This window comes from Leishmania major, chromosome 35, assembly GCF_000002725.2.
Source record: "Leishmania major strain Friedlin complete genome, chromosome 35".
In the NCBI taxonomy this organism is placed as follows: Eukaryota; Euglenozoa; class Kinetoplastea; order Trypanosomatida; family Trypanosomatidae; genus Leishmania; species Leishmania major.
In genome coordinates, this window is record NC_007284.2 from 1,091,623 (window position 1) to 1,113,120 (window position 21,498).

The following is a 21,498-nucleotide window of genomic DNA, read 5'->3' on the forward strand; positions in this document are numbered from 1 at the left end:
CGGCGCAATCGGCCGCCAGAGAGACTGATGACGCCGAGGAGAAACACAGATGCTGCCATCCAGGGAGGTGAAGTACCCTAACCTACCTAGGAACGGCCTGCCATTGTATACATTAACATTCGCCGTTACGCCCCCACCACTCTTCGCCTTTGCAGCGGATGCAACTCTTCTTGGCCACGCACCGTTCTTCACGATGACGCCACACTTTTCATCGTTGTCACCTTCTCTTCGCCGGCACGGCCTCTTATTCCTCAAAGCTGTAGTGGATGGGTGACAAGCGACGTCGCACCTCCTCTGGCGGGACAATTCGCACGCGTGAGGCAAGCTTCATCGTGGTTGCGAAGCGCAGGCGACGAGCGCGGCCGAGGGAGACCATCTTGCGCGAGTTTTTCAGCACATACTCAACGTAGCCCTTCTCCAGGTCTACCTTCACCGTCACGAAGTCCCCGTTCTCGATGCGCTCCAGGTTCTCCTCCTTGCGGTGGTACGGGTAGTTGGTGTAGAACACGCCGGACATGTAGTAGACACAGCAGTCCGGTATCTTGTGGAACTCCTGGTCGGTGTTGACGCAGGACTCGGAGATGAGGCCAAACCCGACATAGTCGGCTACCTTGACTTCATACGTGATTGTGTGTCTCCCCGTGACAAGCGACACGTCACCGACAACAGCCACGCCATATACGACGCGCAACCGGTTACGTTCGGGGCTGACGCCCGGGCCGGGGCTGAACTGCAGCTCAGCATCACGATCGACATCCCCCAGCATCGCCAGTAAGCCAGGCAGTTGATAGTACGCCGCGTCCACCTTGAGACGCCGCAGCGAGTCCTCTTTGAGTAGGTTGAAGTAATGGTAGCCGCGAAGGTAGTCGACTATGTACTTAAAGCAGGAGGGATCGCGGTCGATGAAGATGGTGTCGTGCTCATCCTTGAAGACCGGTGCGACCCACCCTGTCTCCTCGGAGCCGAGGAGGATGTGGAAGTAGTTGGGGGCATCCTTGCTTAACAGCGTCGACAGCGGCACTGTGAAGCGCTCACCACCGACGTTGAGTGACACCACTTCCATGTAGCGCTCAAGATGACGCGACTGGGCAACCTCCTCCAGCTTCGGCTTCACCTCTTGCCGCTCTTTCAAGAGTGTGTCTAGGCGCGTCTCCATTACCTTGAAGCGAGACACGCAGCTCTCCACCTGCGCTTGAATCGACTGGGCGGCGCCGCGCGACTGTTGCAGTAGTCGAGCCGCCGTTTCCTCCTCGGTCATGTTCCCGGCAGCGTCACTAGGGGAAAACGTCGGTGATGTGATGGAGTGCACCAGCCCGCTTGGATCACCGTCGTCGTTCATATTGTCTTCCTCCCCTCCGTCGGCAAAGGACGACGTGGCGGAGTGTGGGTCACGCACAGAGTCGCGCCCAGCAGGGGTGGCGGACGCGGAGGAGTGGTCTGGAGGGTGATCTACGCCGTCATTCTCCGGCGCCGCCACAGACGCCGCCATCGTCAACGCATGATCAGCCGGGGCATCACCGGGTTCTACGAGAAGCGAGGCGGGGGTGATGGAGGTGGCGTCGCGGGTGCGCTTACGTCCCCCACGCTGCTGGCGCCGACCGCTCACAGCTCGCTGCGCGCCTCGCTCGCCATTACCCTTTTCGACGGCGGTTGGCGGCATCACAGAGGGGGCACCCCGATAGACGAGAAGCGAAGGCGTGACAACACGTCGATGAGCAAAACGTTGTTACGTCACTGATGGTGTGACACACACACACACACGCACGCAAACGCGCAAGATGCAGAGGTAAACAGGAACCACACTCGAAGGTGCGCTCGGAAAAGTGTGTGGGTAGTGTTCTAGTGGTGACAGCGCAGTACACGCGGCGTAACAGCGACCCTCACAACGTATAAAAGACTGGGAAAAGGGGCAGGCGCGGGAGTGTGAGCTGATCGAGACAGCGACGACAACAAAGCACACACCCGCGCGCGCACACACACAAACAAACACACACACACACGCACACACTCCCTCAAGTGGGCTTGAAATGCCCCCAATACGTGTAGCACACGAATGCGCACGCGTGTACAACGAGTATGTATGTAGATGCTTGTGTGTCTGGCTCAATGGACTCAGAAAAACGAAAACTGCATGCACAGCTGTCGATGTCGAGTTTACGGACATGTTAGCGGATGTGTTTTATTTTTTTTTTCGGCATGCAGGAGTGCGTGCGCGAGAGGAGCACAGATAACCGTTGTGAGGGTAGGGGATGGTTGCAACAGGAGCGGTAAGGGTTCGGAAAAGAGATAGAGAGAGGGGAATGACGGGGAAACAGCAACTGAGGTGGCAATGAGCACAGGAAGCGTCGGCGCTCATAACCAGCAACTACTCCACCTGAAGAGGACCCCGTCCAAAAAGCATATATATATACATATTGGCGGAGGGGAGTTCCGCTCGTGTGACTTGCGCGTCACCGAACCTCACGGAGGGATGAGGAAGGGAGAATCCCCAGCAAAGAAACATAAAAGCGCGAGTGTGTGTTGGGTTGCCCTGAGCGACACACGAACGCCGTCGCTCGCCGCTCCCAGAGAACGGGGCACACAGCGCCTGCTTCCCTCACGCCTCGTCCTCTCCATGCGTCGCCTTTCCTATACTCTTTTTTCCGCAAACGGTGCGCACACACACCTGACAACCTGGACATCCATTGTGGCGACTAAAGCAAGGCGATACACGGACACAGGCAAACACAAACAAGCAAACAAAAAAGGCGATCTTGCTCCACGATATCGCCAACTCAAGAGCAGAACATTGAGCGCACCGTTGACGGCTTTCACGCCACGCACTCTCGCCGCTGCCTCTCTGGGTCAAAGAGAGCGCGTCGCGTGATCCCCACCCCCTTTTCCCACTGACCACGAGCCTCCTCGTCTCTCGTCGCGCGTGCGTCCGCAAATCGCTCGACAGCGCGCGCTCTTGGAATGACCCGTCGCGTGTGCTTGCATGTGCGTCTATGTCATTGTGCCGCTGGTCAGGATATGCGTCAGTGTTCAACAAGCAGCCGGATCGTGTGCGTCAGCTCCCGCTCGGCGTCGTCCGTAATGGTGACATGCAGGAGATGCTCGCCGGTCTTGAAGGCGAACAGCTCAAACTCACCCTCGTGCACCGCTCGACCCTCCTCGCCGACTATTGCATCGGCCTGCACAGCACCCGTTAGCACCGCCACGTCAAAGTGCGAGTCAATGGACACGTGCACGTGAAGGGGGATGGCGCGGCGCCACCGCGGAGCTGCAACACGCAGGCACAGACGAATCGGTCTCAAGGCAGGGATGACGATCGGTACTGGGGTGCCTTCGCCGCCAGTGCTGAGCGTGCCACTCTCACAGCCGCCGAGTCGCGGTAGCGCAGTCCTGGCTCGATGCAAAGCCTGCGGTGCACTGGCGCTCGCTTTTGCCCCCGAATCCATCGAATCTGTGTGACGAGACAACAAAGCGGAGATCGAGGCTGGCGAATCCAAGAGGGATTCGGACGCCTGCGCTGCCCTCGGGTGCGCCAGGTGCTGGCCTGCTGTCGGCGGCGATTGCGAAGGGCTGTCGTACACGGCTGTCGCCGTGACAGCGCCTGTGGCGTCGCAGAGGCGGGCGCCGCGGCAGACTACTTTGGCACGCGAGATGACAGGGCTTGTCTCCGCTCCGCCGTAGGAGGCGTCTCCGTCGTACTCCCAGCGGTAGATCAGCACCGCTCCGTCGCCCAACGGATCTGTCTGCGGGTCTTCGGCGACGACGTAGTCTCTGCTTTCGTCAGGGAGCACCGGCGATGACCAGGCATCGGAAGGCTGTGGCGGCAGCACCGCCTGAGGCACCCTGGCTTCGAGCGTCACCGCACACTCGTCCAGCGGCTCCGCGCTCACCACCTCAGTGCCAGTGAGCGACAAGTTCAGCTCCAGCGTGCCAGTGCAGTTAGGTAGTTCGCGCGCGACCCACGGTACATGGAAGCGCAGGCCGTCCTTCTCCTTCGTCGGCGGAATGCGCGTCAGCTTTATCGGCGGAACCACGTACTCGGCACCGGCGACGATGAAGGCGGCCGGCAGCTCTGCAAATGTCAGGGCGCTCAGCTGCAGCTCCATGCTGTAGAGGCGACTCCGATTTGCGACACGCACCTCCACGGCACGGCGGTCCTTCGTTAGCGCCACAGACGTGACAACAAGGCCGGGAGAGTGAAACAGGCGCAGCCGCGTCTCCGTCACGCGCCGCGGGATGACCGCATACACGGGCACGGCGTCCGGCACGTCGCGCGGTTTTTGCGGCTCAGGGTGGGGCAGTGAGAGATCAGTGCGGAAGATAACGTAGTGCGCGCCGAACTTGCTTATTGTCGGGGGCGCCTCCAGGGTTCCTGGAATCATGACAACGTCACCAGGCTGCAGCGGTGTGCGCGCCGCCGCGTCGAGGGCGCGCTTGTTCAGCTTCACCGTTGTGTCTGTCTCGTTGCGGCGCTCCTTGCAGCCTTCGCAGCCCTCCAGTTGGCACTGCTCGCTGTGCGCCGTCAGGGAGATGCAGCTGATGGGCACTCGACCGCAGTTGACCACCCGCACCGTGAAGTTGATCCGTTGGGTACCGAACACCTCCAGCTCGCTGGTGTTCAGGGTGCAGGACACCTGCGGTAATCGCTCCAGTACCGGGATGTACATGGGGGCCGGAAGCTGCCCGGTCATCGGCTGCGACGAGCGTGTGTCTGCCAGCCGCAGCGTCACGCCGTCGATAAGCAGAGTACCTTCTTCGGTTGGTTGCACCTTCAGCAAGACCTTGCGCTTCGCGAGCGGGGGTACCTCTACATTGGACAGCACATACGAGATGGGCGCGCTCAGCGTGTGCGACGAAGACGCCGACACCGCACCTTCACCAGAGGCGGCATCGCCGTCGTCCGCAACGAGAGATGCGCAGGAGCGGCAGCGCAAGGCCAGCGCGTCAAACGTGAGGGGTTCCTGAAAGGGGTTGTACAACGTCACGAGAACGGACGCGACGTCGCCGACCGTCCACACGGTCCGACTACTCAGTTTCCTGCCATTCAGGCAGAGGATGGTCAGCTTCAGCCGCTGTGTGTCAATGAAGGTGAAGAAAGCACCCCCAACAGGCACCGTCTTGGGTGCGAGATGCGGCGGCAGCGGGAAAGCTTGCCACCCCAGAAAGAACGGGGACGGCACAATGGCGGTGTTCATCTGCGGCTCCAGCAGCGCGGACGCTTCACGCAGAACGGACTTGAGGGTCTGCTGCGTTGCTTTCTCGAGGAGATGCGGAAACTTAAAGAGGAGGAATGTCGCCAGCTGACAACGCAGCGCCGCCGTGGCCGTCGCAGGGGCCACCCGGTCGAAGACGTTGATGAGCTCGAGCAGCAGTGGCACGTTCAGCAGTGCCGCGTTGGTGATCGACTGATTCAGCCGTACGACGCCGCGATCGGGAGCCTTTTCTTCCACGGAGCTGAACATACTAAAGGATGCGCCGATTGACGTGTTCCCGTTCGCCGCCGGTTCGGCAGCATCGCTGTCTTTCACCTGCTGCGCGACTTGTGTGGCGGTCGCTGCGCGGCTAAGTTGATACAGCGGGTCCGCCGAGGTGGCACTATCTAGGGTGACCCCGTCGTCGCTCGCAGTGCTGCTCGAGGCCTGAAGCCCGACAAGCGGAAGTCCAACGCCAGCCAGTGCGCACACGCGCAGGAGCACCTCGGCAGCCTCTTCCGTGTGCTGCAGACGTGCCTTGATGGAGGCGAATTCCACCAGCAGCGCCCGCGCGCGACGCTCAGCGCCGTTGATCATGCACAAGTACGCAAAGAAGGGTAGGCTGCGCTCCGTCCACTCGGCCCCGTAGATGCCAGGGAAGAGACTCCGCAATGTGCTCAGCTCCTCGAGGAAGGGCTGCCGCGCTTCCCGCGCGGCGAGCAGCTCGAGCCGCTTGAAGCGCGCCTCCAACTCCCGCTTTCGCAGCATGGCGAGAGTCGTATTCACCATCGCGTTACTCGTGCCTCCGCTGCCGAGCAGCGAGGCGGTTGCCGCCATGGCTGAGGGGTAGAACGTCAGCGTACCCGCTGCTGCATACCTTCTCAGCTGCCGCAGCGACTCGCTCAAATACACGTCGATTTCACTGAAAGCCAGACGCAACACGTTCTCGACGCAGCCCTTAACATCGCTGCCCAGGCGATACGACTGCGGGTCGGACGGCACCTCCCACGTACCAGCGTTCAAGCACACGTGCACTCGCACAAGTAGCTCCTTCAGTAGCGCGACCTGCACCGCCACGTTCTCCTCCACTTCGCGCGTCAGCCGCGCCCGCATCGAGTTGGGCACGGACGCGCTCCTGAAGCTCGCTATCGTCAGCGTCAGACTCTCACTGTACTGCGCCACACAAGAGTCGAGCTGGTTCACGGAGGCGGCCAGGTCCGGTCCCCAGGTGGGGTTGTCACTCTGAAGCTGCAAGACCGTGGCGTTAAGCGCGTCGCGGTGGCAGAGTAGCGTCGTCTGCAGGTAGCGATACCGAGCGGCAGCGATGCTCTCTAACGTTGCTGAGCACCAGAGACAGTCGACATTCGAATTAAACTGAGTTTCCCCGTACACGGCCACAGCGGCGGCCACGGCGCCAAACTGCAGGAGTACATCCGCCGCTTTCTTCTTGAAGCGGGAGGCAATCAACGTGCTCGCGTTGCGCGCTGTCGTGAACGTGGTGAGCTTGTCCATGGGCGTCCGCACGGCCGTGCTATCTGCCTTGTCGGGCTGACTGTAAAGCCGCAGCGCAGCGCCTTGGGCATCGACCACCGCCTGCGCCACACACAGGAGTAGCTTCCGCACGGTCTGACTCACTGGTATGGAGTCGGAGACGCACAGGTACAGGGATGATTTCGAGAGCTTCTCGGCGAGCCCTTCGGGAGGATCCACGACGACGCAGCGGCACACCTTATCCTTGAACTGCGAAGCGAATATGATGCTGACAACCTGCACCGCGTGCTCGACAGAGACGGTGAGAACGGCGGCGTTGACCACAACCACTACAGCCATGGTGGCGCGATGGCTGTCCATATTCTCCCAATGGGAAGTGCCGAGGTCGCTGGTGAGGGAGAACGGCAACGATGCGGATGGGTCGACAAGCGAGAGTCCCTTTCCGCGGCCGTTTTCCTCGCCAGACGTGTTAGGCGATGCAACGATGCTGGACACTGCGGGGAACGAGGTCCAGGAGAGCTCCGAGGCTGAAACAGGTGGGTGCAGGGTAAGACTACGCCGTAGGGCCACCTCGTACCCGCTCACGGTTTCATCGACGCCCACAAAAGCTTCTGTGTTTCGGCCTCTCAAAAAGGAACCGCAGCCAACGCTCGCGTTCGACGGCGTTGGCAAGCCTTTATTGCTTGCGGTTAGAGAGGAGCCCCTAGTCGGCGGCGCTTGCAAAGAGTCTGCTGCTGCTGCTGCCGCCGTCGTCGTCGCCGCTACACCTGTCACTGACTTGGCGTAAAGCGTTTCACCGCTCCACAGAAAGCACACTGAAAGCGGAAGCCATAGGATGCGCAGGTGCGTGTGCTGCTCCAGGGAGCTGCTACTCGTCGGGTAGTACTCGGAAAGGAGAGAGGGATTTAGTCTAGCGCGCATGATGGAGAACGTGCGCAAAAAGGGACACAACAGGGGCGCAATCGAATATGGAAACACGGTTCAGGCGCGAAGCTCAGTCGCATGAAAGGCCGATCTATTTTTCTGCTCGCTCTCAAGCACCGGCAGACGATATGTGGCGAGGGGGTGGGGGTGGGGCCGGTGTGAAGAGGGTCTCCGCCGGTTCAATGCCTCGAACATGCACAGAAAGACCTCACCCAAGTCGAGAGGGCCCACTGCGTGGCAAAGCAGCACGGATAGGCGAACGCCCACGGTCCCGCGCCCCGCCTCTCTTTCTCTCTCCCTTTCGCTATGACAAGTAAGGCGCACTCCAAATAAAAGCAAGCGAGGGCGCCTCCTCGGGGCGCATTGCATGCTGCTTCAGTACTCCTAGGGATGCACGAGGGCAGGGGATCAGGTGTGTGTGCGTGTATGGGTGCAGAGGGAGTGCTCAAGAGGTGACACAGGGTGTGCGGCCATCATTCAGTGGGAGAGCGAGGGAACGGATCAGCGAGACGATGGAGACGTGTCCGCAATTTTCACTGCTCCTTTCGCTTTTTGTTCGCATGCAGGGGCACCTGTGACAGGCACAGGAGGTGAAGCGAGAAAGCATGGCAGCGATCCACGTTCCCGTAACGGACGTCACGCTCCTACACTTAGATGCGGCAAGGCGTCAAGAAGGAAACGGACAAGCGAAAACACCGCAGTTGGCCGAGAACTTGGTGCTTGTTGCGCTCGCTCGTTCCACTTGAGCTCACCGCGGAGTCTTTATATGAGATGTCCCACTTTGTGTAGCTATAAACTGTTCCAATCTAGTAGGGAAAGGGACGAGGAAACAGGCACTCGAGCAGTGCTGTTCGACGCCAAACGGTGTGCTCCAGTGCTCGTGGTGGTGTGCAAAGTGCATGAGGGACGTTCAGCAGTCATGCGCTTCTCCGCCCACTGTTCCTCCCTCGCGTCTGGGCTTCGTTCGTTGCGCCACGTGGCGAGCCGAAGCACTCCCGTCCTCGCTCGCGAACACGAGCTCCCTTCACCGCGGCTGTCGTTCTCTACTCTCCACCGGTTTACGCCTCCATCAGGAGAAAACCGAACGGAATGCACTGAATGGGTGCGTGGGCCAAGTGGCGACGCTTGCCCAGCTTGTAGTACAGCAACCCCTTCAGTACCATGGGTGCGTCGCTGTGATTCACAAAGTACAGCGAGAACACTCGAGAGCCCTCGGCGACGGTCGCCGGCGCGGGGGAGGTTGCTGAGGTCTCGATGCCGGTGCGCTTGTCGACCGAGGTCGCTGCAACCGCAACTTTTCCTTCGTTTGGCCCCGCAAAGACTCCCTCACCGAGCACCTCAGCAACTCCGCTGCCGATGAGCTCGCTAAAATGATCGCCGTAATCGCGCTCGCGCAGCATGCGAAGGACGTCGCTGCTGTGGAGATAGCCCACCTCCTCGACCAGCTGCATCAGCTCCATGTCCAGTCGCACAAAGTACGAGTTTACGACGAGCACATCGGTTCGCTCCGCCCCGGACAACTCCGGCGACAGAGGCGCAAGCAAAAACCGGACGCGAAACTGTCGATGTGCGGCTGCGAAGTATCCCATGCCAGCGTGCTCCTTGCTCGTGTACTGCAGATCGTACGGCTCTAGAGAGATGGAGAGACTCACATTCGCGTCCTGACACGTCAGCTTTGTCGGGAACTTCTGCCGCACCAGCTGCGTCAATGCCGCTCGCTGATACGCGCATGTAGCCAGTTCGGCCGCTGTGACGGTGGGAAACCCGGCCAAAAACTGCTCCGCCATTGGGAAGGGCTCGCGGTGGCGAAGGACAAACATTTCTTGCTGTTGGCCAATGGCGCCGGCGGAGTAGACGATGTCTGGGTCGCTCTCCTCCACCACCTCCGCCAAGCCACCGCCAGCGACGGCGAGTGCGAACGATTCCGTAGCCTCCTGGGATGCCTTACCCGAAGTAGAACGTGTCGACATTGCGGCCGTGACTGCCGCCTCTGCCCGCTGAGAAGCCGTCGTCGCGGAGAGGGGGGCACTCCCGGTGTTCTGCGACTTGCTCTCAAAGTATTCGTCTGGAATGAAGTCATGTTCGGCTGGCCCCCTGGAGATGCTCAGTGAGGTGGCTAGCAGTTGCTGGGTCTTGCTACTAAGGACGCGCCCGAGCCGTTCCTGAAGCCACAGAAGGTTGCGGTACCGCACAATCTGCATGGCTACCGGGTTCATGCCGGCTACCACCGGCGCCGATTCGCGCACCGCGTTGTGTAAGTCGGTATAACACATCGCAAAGAGCATGCTTGTGTCAATAGGGTAGCATTCGGAACTCGGCCGCAGGAGGTGCTCCGCGACAGGATCGCGGCTCGTCGTCTTCCTCGAAGACGACTTTGGCGATTTCGACACATCAGCTGGGGTCGTGGCCGGAGCCGCTGCTGAGTTCACCGTTCGCGAGGAGGACGTTGTGCCTGGCACCGCTGTGCTCGCTTCACTGCCTGTTGTGTGAAGAGGGAAAGAGAGAAGGAACCGGATGTCCTGCACATAGTGTGGACGGGTGTAGCACGCCTTGTGCAGCTGCTTCAGTACCTTTCGGTACACCGGCGCCACCTTCATCGTCGAAACAGGGGTTTAGCGAGTGCGTTGGGTTTGCTTGCATGGTCCACTAAGCGGGCAATGCCTGTGCGCGGCACAAGAACGGTGTCGCCACCCACTTCAAGGAGGAGAGGCTTCTGCTTGGTTTCCTCGGTGGGGAGAGGTGCTTCTCATGGAGGGCGGGTGTTTCATTCGTCAAGAGAACTCAGTAAGAAAAACGAATGCCAATTCAGAGGCATGGGAGCAGAGTAGGGGGAGGGGGGTTACGCGGGAGAGACAGCGTCCGGTAGGGGTGGCGAGTTCGCAGAGAGTGGCGGTGACCAGCGAAAAGAAAGACAAGGCGAGATTCGAGGTGTCTCTCAGTGTGGGTGGTTGCGTCTACGTGTAGAAGACACCAATACTCCAGCAGACATGTACACATACGCGAAAACGCAACATACGTGCCCGTTCGACTGTACCACTTCTCTGATGCAGCCACTTGCTTCACATGACGGATGGCACGGAATACGCGATCGCAAAACACTATCCCACCACCGTACGACTGAGTGGCGACGCAGTCATTGTACTTTCCTTCGTTCTCTCTTTTTGCTGTCGTTTGTATGTTTGCGCCACAGCGATGCGACGTGCAGGGGCATCAAGAGGGCACCGGAGAGAAGCGGGAGAAAACGGAGAGAGAGAGATGGGGGTGGGGTGGAGGCGGAGGCGGCGGCGATACCAACGCATGCAAGTGCTACAGGCAGCAGCGATGCCCCAATAACGGAAGCACTAGACAGGGCGCACACACACACACACACACACACAACTCCGCCACGACTATAGAAGAGATGAGGAGCACAATCGAAGGACCGGGAAGCATGAGCAAGAAAGCCACAACGACAGGAGCAAAGGGCGAACGACGACAGCGCGTGCGCTCGATAGGCGCGGTGCACGTGCGCCCCCTTTTGTTTTTTGGTGCGCTCACGGACCAACAACACGAGAGGGCGCTAAGGTGATGAGCGGCAACACAAGAAAACGAGAACACATCACCTCATGCATTCGCGGTACGGCAAACACACCCGTCCTGTTCGGCATACGACACCCTCACTTGTCTTTTAACGCACCCTGTAACACCGATTCCGCAAGGCGCAGCGCATACCTTGAACGGTGACGTGAAGGGGCCTCTTCGACGCCGATGGACTTCGACACCAGTGCGCTCGCCCGCAGAACGACAAACCAACGCACGCACACAAAGATAGAGAATCACATCACATGTGGCAACGGGACACTCAAAGGGGGGAAAACACAAAGACGCAACGAGGATGAGCTGGGGGGGGGAAGAGAGAGAGCGACCGGGTCAAAGAGAGACAGCCCCTTGTGCCGATTCACGACTCCCCCCAAAGGTGACCCGAGGCGTATATCATTTCGACCGATGCATTGCGCGGGGTGCGCGCTCACGCCATCGTGCGAAAGATGGAAAAGACAGATTCATGCGGTGCACACACCCTCAGATTCACCTCAGGTAATGGCCTTGAAGACGAGGGCTATCATCAAGCCAATAATGAGTATAATCATGAAGAGAACGCACAGTTTGAATGTGCCGGCGGACTGATACTCCGCAGCTCTCTGCAGCTCTGTGCGCGCCTTCTGCACACGGGTATGGGTGATGGTCATGTTGTAATCAATGCGATCGAGCAAGGCGCCTTGCTCAATGACGAGGGTGTTCATGTCCTTGAACATCTCGTGCAGCGACTTGATAGAGCTGTAGATGCGCTCAAACTCCTTCACCCGCTCATCTGCCATCTGCTGATTTAGCATGATCGTCTCGACCTGCTCCTGCGTCATACCCTTCTGGAGGTACTGATCCATAAGAGCGTCGTTCTCCAGCTGCTGCTCCACTGCCTTCTGCCGATCGCCACCAGCCCACCGCTGCGAGACGAGCTGCTGTTTCTTCACATCCATCATGTAACGGCGTTGGCTCTCACGGTAGATCTTGCTGATGTTGTTGATCTCGTTCACCAGACACATCTTGACATTGCGCAAAATGCTCAGCTCGGCATCCGTGCCCCCGTCAGGGAGGTCGCGCGTGTATGAGACTTCCAAGTCCTTCACACCCTTCTCGCTCTGCTTGAAGAGGCGATCAATGGTGCTCTGAGCATCCTCGATCTCGGCCTCCTCGCGGCCTTCATCACGCGTGGAACTGAACTCCACTTTGAGGTGGTCCTTGCGCAGCTTCTCGAGCGCCGCCATCTGCTCCTTGATTTGGTCTTCAATGCGGCGGACATCAGCCATCTTTTTCACCCAAAGCGGCGTCACATAGACACGATTCATGTTCTCCTCTTCGGCAAGCAGCTGCTCCGTCTCATGCCGGCGAGGGCGGATCGCACGGTACTGCAAGAACTCGCCCGTGCGGTCGCGAGTCGCCATATTTTCGACGTGCACGTAACTGCGCTTCTTTTTTGTTGTTGTTGAAAGTGCGCAGTCAACGGTGTAGGAAAGAATAGAGAGAGAGAGAGAGATGGAAAAAAACTTTAACACAGCTAGTGGCGACATCGGCACGACCACCAGCGCGGATACGTATACGCCTCAACGTCTCACGCAGTCGCTTTTGCTTTCTTTTGTTTGTTTTCGATTGTTCTCATTTCCTCTGGAAAGCAGACACACACTCACACACACACACACACATACACACCATGACTCTCCGAGCGGCCTCTTTTGGTTTTGCTTCTCCTGCCACAACCACTGTGATCTACAGAGCGAGGAAGGCCGAAGACGGGATTCAAAGGCGCACTTTACCGTTTCTTTCTTGTTTCCGTTTCTCGTGATGCGTTTTATCACTGCAACGCTTGCCAACGCCAAGACGCGGCTGTGTCTGTCCGTCTATGTCGGTCCGTGCGTGTGCGGTGACGTGGGTGGGTGGGGGAGTGCCCAACAAACAAACGATATATATATATATATATATATGAGACACGAATTTGAGAGTAGTACACACTTCCCCGCTAGTGATCTGGTGCGCATCATTTGAGAGTCGTCGTAGAGCCTCTATCTTGAAAGCAGGGAAAGAAAGAACTAGGCAAATCATGACGCCGGCACTGTTATAGATGGGTGGTGTGGTGGCTTGCTTTACCCGTCGACTCTTTCCCGCGGGTCTTGCAGTCGAGTGCATCTAAGTCATGCGTAGTCTCTGTTTCACAGCCGACTTTCCGCATTCTCTCATTCGTTGACTACATGTATTCATGGGTGATGGGCCTAGCCATCATGAGTACGACGTCGACGTCACAATGAACGCTGCTGCAGCACTGTCGCGTCCTCACGAAGGGGGAAAAGAAGGCACAGGACGCAGATGCGTGCGCTAAAGGCACGGCCACACACACTGAGAAGAAGGGATCTACACGGTGGGCGACGGAACCGAAAAGGAAGAAGGCAACAAAGACGACGCAGAGGGAGGTGAGAGGGGGGTGGGGAGCGCACAGCTAGCAGCAACACGGAAACGACAACGCCACAAAAAGGTGGGCAGCTGAAACTCAAAGAGTGCGTTCTGCTTAACGGAGGCGGCGTAGCCGTCGCCCCGACTCGTGCGACCCCCCCCCAAACACCGCATATGCACACATACGAACATGACAGCACGCACCTACACACTCGATATAGATACCTGGCCAGTGTACTAGTGCAAGAAGTGCATCCAGTCGTCTTGGGTACCCAGGCACCAGCACCGCGTATGCACCGCCACATGCTGCAAACAAAAGGGAAAGTGGGCACGCTTCCATTCTCGCATTCTGCTCACTGTAATGGAGAGGATGGGAACAAGAGAGAAGATAGCTTACCGTCATAAAGCGTAGCGACAGCTCGCGGAGTCGGGGCTGGGGGGAGCTCCTGAGCGCGGTTGCCAGAGGCTAATGTGTCATGTATGCGAGAGTGAAAAGGTTCCTGCCACGTGAGAGGCAAGGGCGAACACGAAAGAAAAGGTCCGCGGGAACGTGGTGAGCATTCAGTGCGGCACCTCGATAACAAACCCGGACCAGTGCATCGCATGGGGCACCGCGCGAGAGAGAGTGTACCAGCGTGAAAGCGAAACGATCCCATCAGCAATAAAGCAGGAGAGCCTCATGCATCAAGACAAGCAAAAGGGGCGCAAGGGCTGACATTCTCTCGATCACAGGTGCGCTACCCCCCCCCCCCCACACACACACGCACACACACGCACACACACACACACACAGAGCAAGTGATTCACATATATATGCATATATATACATACGGAGACGGAAATGCACATAAAGGAACGCAGTGGCTAATTGAAAGGTGCGAATGCACCTCCATGTGGGAGGTCATTGCTAGCTGCGACACGCTGAGACGTGAAGGAGCGCGTTACCGTTCCCACCACCACTGTTTTGCCACACATAGCCGCTTCTATTCTGGTACTGGTAAGTAGTGGAGACGCGTGAAACACACACAGACACACTTTTTTTTCGATCCCCCTGCCACCTCAGGCTCGCCTCAACGAGATTGCACTAATAGAGAATCGTTCTCGAGAAAAAAAAAGCGAGAACCGCAACACACCAATGCGCAAGCTGGCACTTCTTTCCCATTCGGAGGCGTTCCCGCGTATTCACTTGGCCGACACTTGCGGCGCCTTCGTGGAGGTTTCCTTCCGCACTGGCCCCTCCTCAACCAGCGCACGTGGTTCCGCTGCGGGTGGTGGTGCGCACTCTTGCGGCGAAGGCAGCTGCGGCGGCTCCTGAGACTGCACAAGCTTCTCAATGTTCGGCGGCAGCGCGGCGCGTTTCAGGACGCCCTACGCCTCCTTCGTTTCCTGCAGCTGCTTCCATTTCATGTCTGACTCGCTCTGCGCGGAATCCGCCGCCGTCTGGGCGATCGCCGGGGCAGAATCGCGAGTAGGTAGAGGTAGGACTCGTACGTGGTGAGGCTGTGGGGGTGCCCAGGAGGGATAAAGAGTGCCTCCGCGGCGAGCTGCTTCAGAGAGATGTCGTAGACCGTCTTGGTGGGGACGAAGAGTGTCTTGCTGCACGGGTCCAGTTGCCGAGCATGTGGCATGGCGCCCTTCACGGCGCACAGTCGCACCGTTTCGTGCACGCAGGCCGCACGCGCGAGGTTCAGCCGCCAGTGGTGATCATGAAGGCGCAGAACCGACTCTGAGCTGCTGTACTTGCGCAAAAATCCGAGAAGCCGGTTGCACTGTTTCCTTCGATGAATGAGAGGGACGTTGCCGACAAGGGCGCGATTGATCTCAACGCCGGTGTCATCCATGATGTGGAGAGCCTCGAAGTCTTCGTGCATTTCCTGCCTCAGGTCCCTCTGCTTCGCAGCATCACGGTCGACGCCCGAGTCTGTGAAGAAGGCCCCGGTCAAGGTCAACTCCGCTTCGAGCTGCGCCTTGATCCTCGTCGCGCTCTTCAACGGCTTCACATTGGCCGCGCATCCCTTTTCATGTAGGGTGCGTATCGAGGCGGCCCCAGCGGCAGCAGTGGTAGAGCCGGTGACGGTGGTAGACGCGGTGTTCTCCAGAGTCTCAGTGCAGCGACAGCAGGCACAGTCCAGGAAGTATTTCCGTTGGAGGATGTTGCGGCGTCTTTCACGAGAAAGCAGTAGGAAGGCGAGAGAGTCGGCGTGCTTGTAGAGATACTTGATCTCCTCTCCGCGGCGAATGCCCTCCAATCGGGCGCATCGGCAGATGCCAGCGTACGGTGCAGTGAGGAGATCGTACTGGACAGCCGCGTTTGGCCAGCAGCTATGCCGAAGCGTGCCGAGTTCGCCATAGAGGGCCAGCCGAGGTTCGGCAGGAGAGGTGCTGGTGCGGAATTCCTGTCCGTGGGTGAGGCCGATGGAGAGGCACTGTGCATAGGTTGTGTCATCGATGCCGTCAATGTCGGACGCACAGAAAAAGTCACGATTGTGGGGCGCGACGCCAACCGCTCCTCATCCTTCACGGCCAGCACGATTTGTTTTTGATGGCCGGAGATCACCTTTGGATACTCACGCAGCATAATGTGCCCGACGACGGTGTCACGGCGGGCGTAGCCGGTCTTGTAGAGCCCACCAGGCCGATCGACTGGGTCAGCACCGCAGCAGCTGGCCAAAGCGCTAACAGCCAGCTGCTGCGGCACGGCACGAGCTGTCTGCGGCATGTCCTGCGACGGAGGAGCCATTCTCCTTGGCGGACGAAGCACCGGCCCTGCAGCGGTTGAGGTGGTGGCAAGGCTGGGTGTAGAGCAAGCATTCTCCTTTGCGTCGCCGGTTTCTAGTGAAGCGATCTTCATGTCGTCCGTCTTTTTGTGGCGTCTCGTGCACGCCGGTCGTTGGCTTGCGATATGGTCGAGGACTGGCGGCGGCTGCCGGCAGCTTGGCCTGCACGGGCACAGGTGGCGTTTTTGACGGAGGTGCCGGAAAAACAATACGCATGGACTGACTACCGTTGGTGGCCCTCTCCACCGTGCTACTGCTGGGTCGCGGGGACGTGTGTGATAAGCTCCTCGAGGCCTCTTCCCCCTGGATCTCTCTTTCCCCGTCGCTCTCATCTTTGACATCAGCTGCACTGTAGTCGATCTCGTTGACGGCGGTTTCCGGACCACTCAGCACGGCCCACAGCGGCATGCACAAGACCCGCGCGCTGCCACTGCGCTGCTTCCGCAGACTTGTCAAGGGTGCTGCGAGGTGGCGAATGGGAAGATCATTGGTGAGATGCAACTTTACACCTACCTCTGTAGGAATGGAAAGCTTGAAGCGAAGCTTGTTGATGGCACCGACGGCGGTTGTGGAGGGCCTGCCGACAGCCAAAAAGCGGTGCTTGCAACCAGCACTATCCGCGATGTGGAGCAAGAGGATCATTATGGCACACGAGAAGTCGGCAGTAAGCTGCACGCAGTCAAGTGAAACTACAAAGCGAGAGACCAGAGTGAACCCACCTGTGCTGGGCGGTGGCCCTGTCAGAGAAGCTGGACAACACCGTGCTACACACGAGAGGAGCGGAACAGAGGGCAGCTCTTCGATTCCAACGTCTCTCTTCACAGAATAGAGCCCACTAATTTCGATATGTTGGTGCAGTTCTAAACAACGAGTGTGGAGGCGACAAGAAAAAGCTGCAGACCGGAGCCGCGCTCCATGAATACACGGGGACGGTGAAGCGTGAGCGAGACCGGGACACACACACACACACAGATCGAGAGCGACTGCGACCGATATGGCAGACTTGCAGAGCTGATGCAGACGAGAAATAACGGTAACACACCGACACACACACACACACACACACCAGCACCTCTGCCGTCCCGCCGCCGCTTGCTTGCTTCTTATGATGGTAACGCCTAGCAGTATTGTGTTGGGGCAGACAACGGTGAAAACATGAGTGAGGGAAGGGATAGCGAAGACAAAAAAAAACGATACCACGAGGAGAAGAAGGTTTGTGAAGTGAAGGATGTGGGGGCGAGGAGAGGCGAGAATGTTGACGGAGACAGAACACACCACGCGAGAAGAAAGCGGTGCCATTCCTGTGATGCATTCACAACACCTTGGAGTCAGATAGGTCTGTGAGTGTCCACAACCACATAGACGACCAAACGTGTGCTGCTGCTCCGAAAAGCCATCGAGGGCGCTGTCGCGTTCGTTTTCGCCATGGAATCGCCGTGCGCTCGAGGAGGAGCATTTGCGTGCGTTTTTTGTATCGTCTTGCACCCCACCGCACTTACCATGGCCACTGGTATGCCATGTTTTGCTGACGCCGCTGCTCCACCCCTCTGCCTTGCGTTGTTTGATGGGTGCATGGCTGCTGCTGCTGCTGCACAGCACCTCCGCTCAGCTGCACGCTGCCTCACGGCAGCCACAAAGCGCCAAGCGTACGCAGCGTCGCGCAAAGAAAGAGAAAAAGTGTCTGTCGAGAAGTGAGAGAAGTAAACAAAACAAAAAGGAGAACAGCAAACTTCAGTCCCCTGCACCGGTACACGCTGATGCGGTGTAGGGCGCGTGGCACGCGGTAGAGGCAACGATGTCCATCTCGCTAGAGCTGGAGAAAAACAGTGCAGACAAAGAAGAGCAACGGGCTGCGACGCCGGTGCTCGATCGGTTGAAGAGAGCAAACAACAAAGAAAAGATACACCTCAAACCCGCAGACACATCTGCAAGAACAGCGGAAAAGAAAGGAAAGTCAAGGCAGCGTTTTGGGGATCATGCCAGCAGTGCAGGCCTCTGAAGAGAAAGAGGGAGGCGGAGCGGGGCGAAAAAAAAAAGAGAAATGGGTGTGAGGAAGCAAACAGCAACCGATCGAGGCGGGGTGGCGGAGGGCACAACACGGTGACGCCGCGGCTCACATTGTCTGGTGTCTCGCTCTACCCTTGCTGATACGCCTTCAAAACGATTCCCCCGGAGGCGTTCGTTCGCTGTTTGCTCGTCGCCTTTTCGTGCGTTTTTTTTTTTCCTCTTCACCATATGCTTCAAAAACACGGCGGGGACATGTATGGGCAGCGCACGAGGGTGCGGAGAAGGCAGCGGCGGCGGGCCCTACTCCCTCCCCTATGATTCCTCACGTGGTGGGACAGCATCACGGGAAAGAGAACAGACGAAAACAAAACTGCATGCGTTCTCTCACGCACACAGGCATACATGAACAAAAACCAGAAAAAAAAACAAAATCAAACAGTCGACTTCACTCACATGCAAAAAACGCAGAACAGCGCGGAGAAGAGTGGGGGAGCAGAAGAGGCTGATGTAGAGAAGTTCCGCGATCGAGGAATACCCTTTTCTCACGAGTCCGTTCTGCCATACAGGAGAAACGCAACTTCTCTCTGCCCTCCCTGGTCTGTCACAGGCACGCATCCTGTGGTGCGAAGCCGGCCTAGGCACACACCTTACAGTCAATACGCCGACTCAGTCACCTGTGCACTGCCTCTGACTCAGCCCCTACCCACTCACCACCCGTTCTACAGGCCACTATCCATGGGGCATCTCTCTCTGGGGTGTGGGGCTCAGGATCCCCGTACCAGCAGGCAGCGAGGGCCGGGTGAGAGATGTGTTTGAGTCACGTGGACACTTTGTCTACTCCTATGAGTGCCACAAGTGTGTCAACCGCCGCAGGCCACTCCAACGCAGCACCATTCACGGATTGACTGCCGACATCAGCAGCGATACATTGCGCTGGCTTCACTTACTCATAGGTACCTGACCCTGTCAACACGAGAAAGTCGTTGTGGATTGGCAAAGGGACACTGAGAGGGCTGCTCGGCTTTTCAACGCCCAGAGCGTGGGTAGTGGCCATCGAGATGTCACGCCCTGAAATATCTCCCTTTGTCGGCCAGGAGAACGTCATCTTGAAAAAACAAGGATACTCTCTCTATGGAAACGAGCAGTTGCAACTGGCGCGCACGCGATAGCCTCTGCCAGTCCTCGCCCCGCAACATGAGTAGATCCGCAGTTCTCAGTGAACAGGCTGCTGACAGGGAGACTGTATCTTTAAGATGAGGCGCCTGAAGGGGAGGAAGACTCGTCGTACTGGGCTTTGATCATCTTGGCGATGGTCTGCAGCTGAATGATGGACGTACCTTCGTAGATGGCGCCGATCTTGGCATCGCGGTAGAAACGCTCGAGACCGAAGTCCTTCATGAAGCCGACGCCACCAGCCCACTCCACCGCACGGCTGGCCGTTTTCTCTGCCACCACAGAGGCGAAATACTTGGCCATCGCCGCGTCCTGGATGAACATTTCGTTGTTCTGCTTCTTGCGAGACGCATTGTAGACCATGAGCCGAGCGGCGTGTAGCTCCATGGCGCACTCGGCGTACTGCATCTGCATACCCTGGAAATCGCCGATGAGCTTCCCAAACTGCTTGCGCTGAAAGAGGTAGGGCATGACGATGTCTAGGGAGCCCTGTGCAATACCGAGCATCTGCGCGCCGATGCCGATGCGTCCCTCGTTGAGGATGTTAATAGCAATCTTGTAGCCCTTGCCGACCTCTCCAATGACGTTCTCCTCCGACACCTCCACGTTTTCGAATCGGAGCTCGGCCGTCGAGCTGGCGCGAATACCTAGTTTGTTCTCTGTCCGCACCACAGAGACTCCTGAGGTCTCAGAAGAGTCCACTACGAAGCAGGTGATTCCTTTGTATCCCTTCGATGGGTCCACCGTTGCCATGACAAGAAAGATGCCTGCCCACCCGCCATTCGTGATGTACAGCTTCGAGCCGTTGATGACCCACTTCGAGCCCTTCTTCTCCGCCTTCGTATTCAGCGCGAAGGCGTCGCTGCCGCTGCCCGCCTCGGTGAGGCAGAAGCAGCCTACCGTATCCTTGGCGAGCTTGGGCAGGTACTTTCTGCGCTGCGCGTCGTTCGCGAAGTTGAAGAAGATGTTGTTGACCAGCGTGTTCTGTACGTCCACCGTGACCGAGACGGCGGGATCGTGACGCGCCAGCTCCTCGATAGCGAGAATACTCGAAAAGAAGCTCATGCCTCCACCCTCGAGGTCGGCGGGGGTCTCAATGCCCATGAGACCAGCAGCAAACGCTTCCTTGAGCACAACAGGGTCCATCTTGCCCACCTCATCCATCTGGCGAGACCTCGGCACCACATGTGTCAGGCTAAAGGCACGTACCGTCTCGACAAGCATTTTCTCATCATCGGTGAGGTAGGTGACTGGGTTCGGCGCCGCCTCACCGGCGGCTGCCACGCTAGAGAGCGCCACGGCAGTGCGCCGCATCAACGATTTGCACCCAAGGCGGAACATTGGAAGACTGACTTGTGGACGTGTACCTGTATGCGTAGAGGGAAGACAGGGGGGAAGGGCGGTGGCGGTGGGCAGTGGTGTATAGAGAGGCAGAGAAGTAATCGATAGCACGCACAAACAACACTGCCAAAGCCTCGCGTTTGACAGAGGTGAGCGCCTGTGTGTGTGTGTGTGTGTGTGTTTGGGGCGGGGGAGAGGGGGATGGAAGGGGGGGGGGCTTTCTCTCTCTCACTGGTTGTTTCACGACGTGCTTTCGCTGATGCTTCTGAGAGTGTGTTTGGTGGGTGAATTGGTGGGTGGGTGTCCAGAACGAGAAGGAGAGAGAATAGCAAAGCCCGACGACTCGGATGCAGCACGCGACGAGGAAAAGAGAAGGTGAAGGTAGGGCAAAACACGGCATGCGAACAAAGGTTGGACTAAGAGCGAAAACGAATGCGAAGAGTGGAGACACCGTGTTCGGGGTGCCTTCTGCGCAGCACGTGATAGCCACGTGCGACTATGACTGACACACACACACACACACACACACACACACACACACAAGGCTGGTGCAGCAGAAGGACAGCACAAGGTACAAAGCACGTCTCCAACACTTCCAGTATCCCTTCTCACGTTCGCGC

The 21,498-nt window shown here is 58.2% G+C and overlaps 6 protein-coding genes across 6 annotated transcripts; all 6 read right to left on the reverse strand.

Moving 5' to 3' along the window:
• Positions 1–244: 244 nt before the first annotated feature.
• LMJF_35_2690 (conserved hypothetical protein) lies at positions 245–1,489 on the reverse strand (the record flags this gene model as incomplete). The annotated part of the gene is made up of 1 exon (XM_003722614.1): positions 245–1,489. The coding sequence occupies one exon, from the start codon at positions 1,487–1,489 to the stop codon at positions 245–247; it is 1,245 nt and encodes a 414-aa protein (XP_003722662.1).
• Positions 1,490–3,017: 1,528 nt separating this feature from the next.
• On the reverse strand, positions 3,018–7,037 carry LMJF_35_2700 (conserved hypothetical protein; the record flags this gene model as incomplete). The annotated part of the gene is made up of 1 exon (XM_003722615.1): positions 3,018–7,037. One exon carries the CDS (start codon positions 7,035–7,037, stop codon positions 3,018–3,020), a length of 4,020 nt encoding a protein of 1,339 aa, XP_003722663.1.
• Positions 7,038–8,659: 1,622 nt separating this feature from the next.
• Positions 8,660–10,198, reverse strand: LMJF_35_2710 (conserved hypothetical protein; the record flags this gene model as incomplete). Its single annotated transcript, XM_003722616.1, has 1 exon — positions 8,660–10,198. One exon carries the CDS (start codon positions 10,196–10,198, stop codon positions 8,660–8,662), a length of 1,539 nt encoding a protein of 512 aa, XP_003722664.1.
• A 1,473-nt stretch (positions 10,199–11,671) lies between these two features.
• On the reverse strand, positions 11,672–12,580 carry LMJF_35_2720 (putative QA-SNARE protein; the record flags this gene model as incomplete). The annotated part of the gene is made up of 1 exon (XM_003722617.1): positions 11,672–12,580. The coding sequence occupies one exon, from the start codon at positions 12,578–12,580 to the stop codon at positions 11,672–11,674; it is 909 nt and encodes a 302-aa protein (XP_003722665.1).
• Positions 12,581–14,983: 2,403 nt separating this feature from the next.
• Positions 14,984–16,698, reverse strand: LMJF_35_2725 (hypothetical protein; the record flags this gene model as incomplete). The annotated part of the gene is given in 2 exon segments (XM_003722618.1): positions 14,984–15,577; positions 15,580–16,698. Coding segments are annotated over 2 exon segments (1,713 nt in total).
• A 2,914-nt stretch (positions 16,699–19,612) lies between these two features.
• LMJF_35_2730 (putative acyl-CoA dehydrogenase) lies at positions 19,613–20,851 on the reverse strand (the record flags this gene model as incomplete). Its single annotated transcript, XM_003722619.1, has 1 exon — positions 19,613–20,851. One exon carries the CDS (start codon positions 20,849–20,851, stop codon positions 19,613–19,615), a length of 1,239 nt encoding a protein of 412 aa, XP_003722667.1.
• Positions 20,852–21,498: the final 647 nt, after the last annotated feature.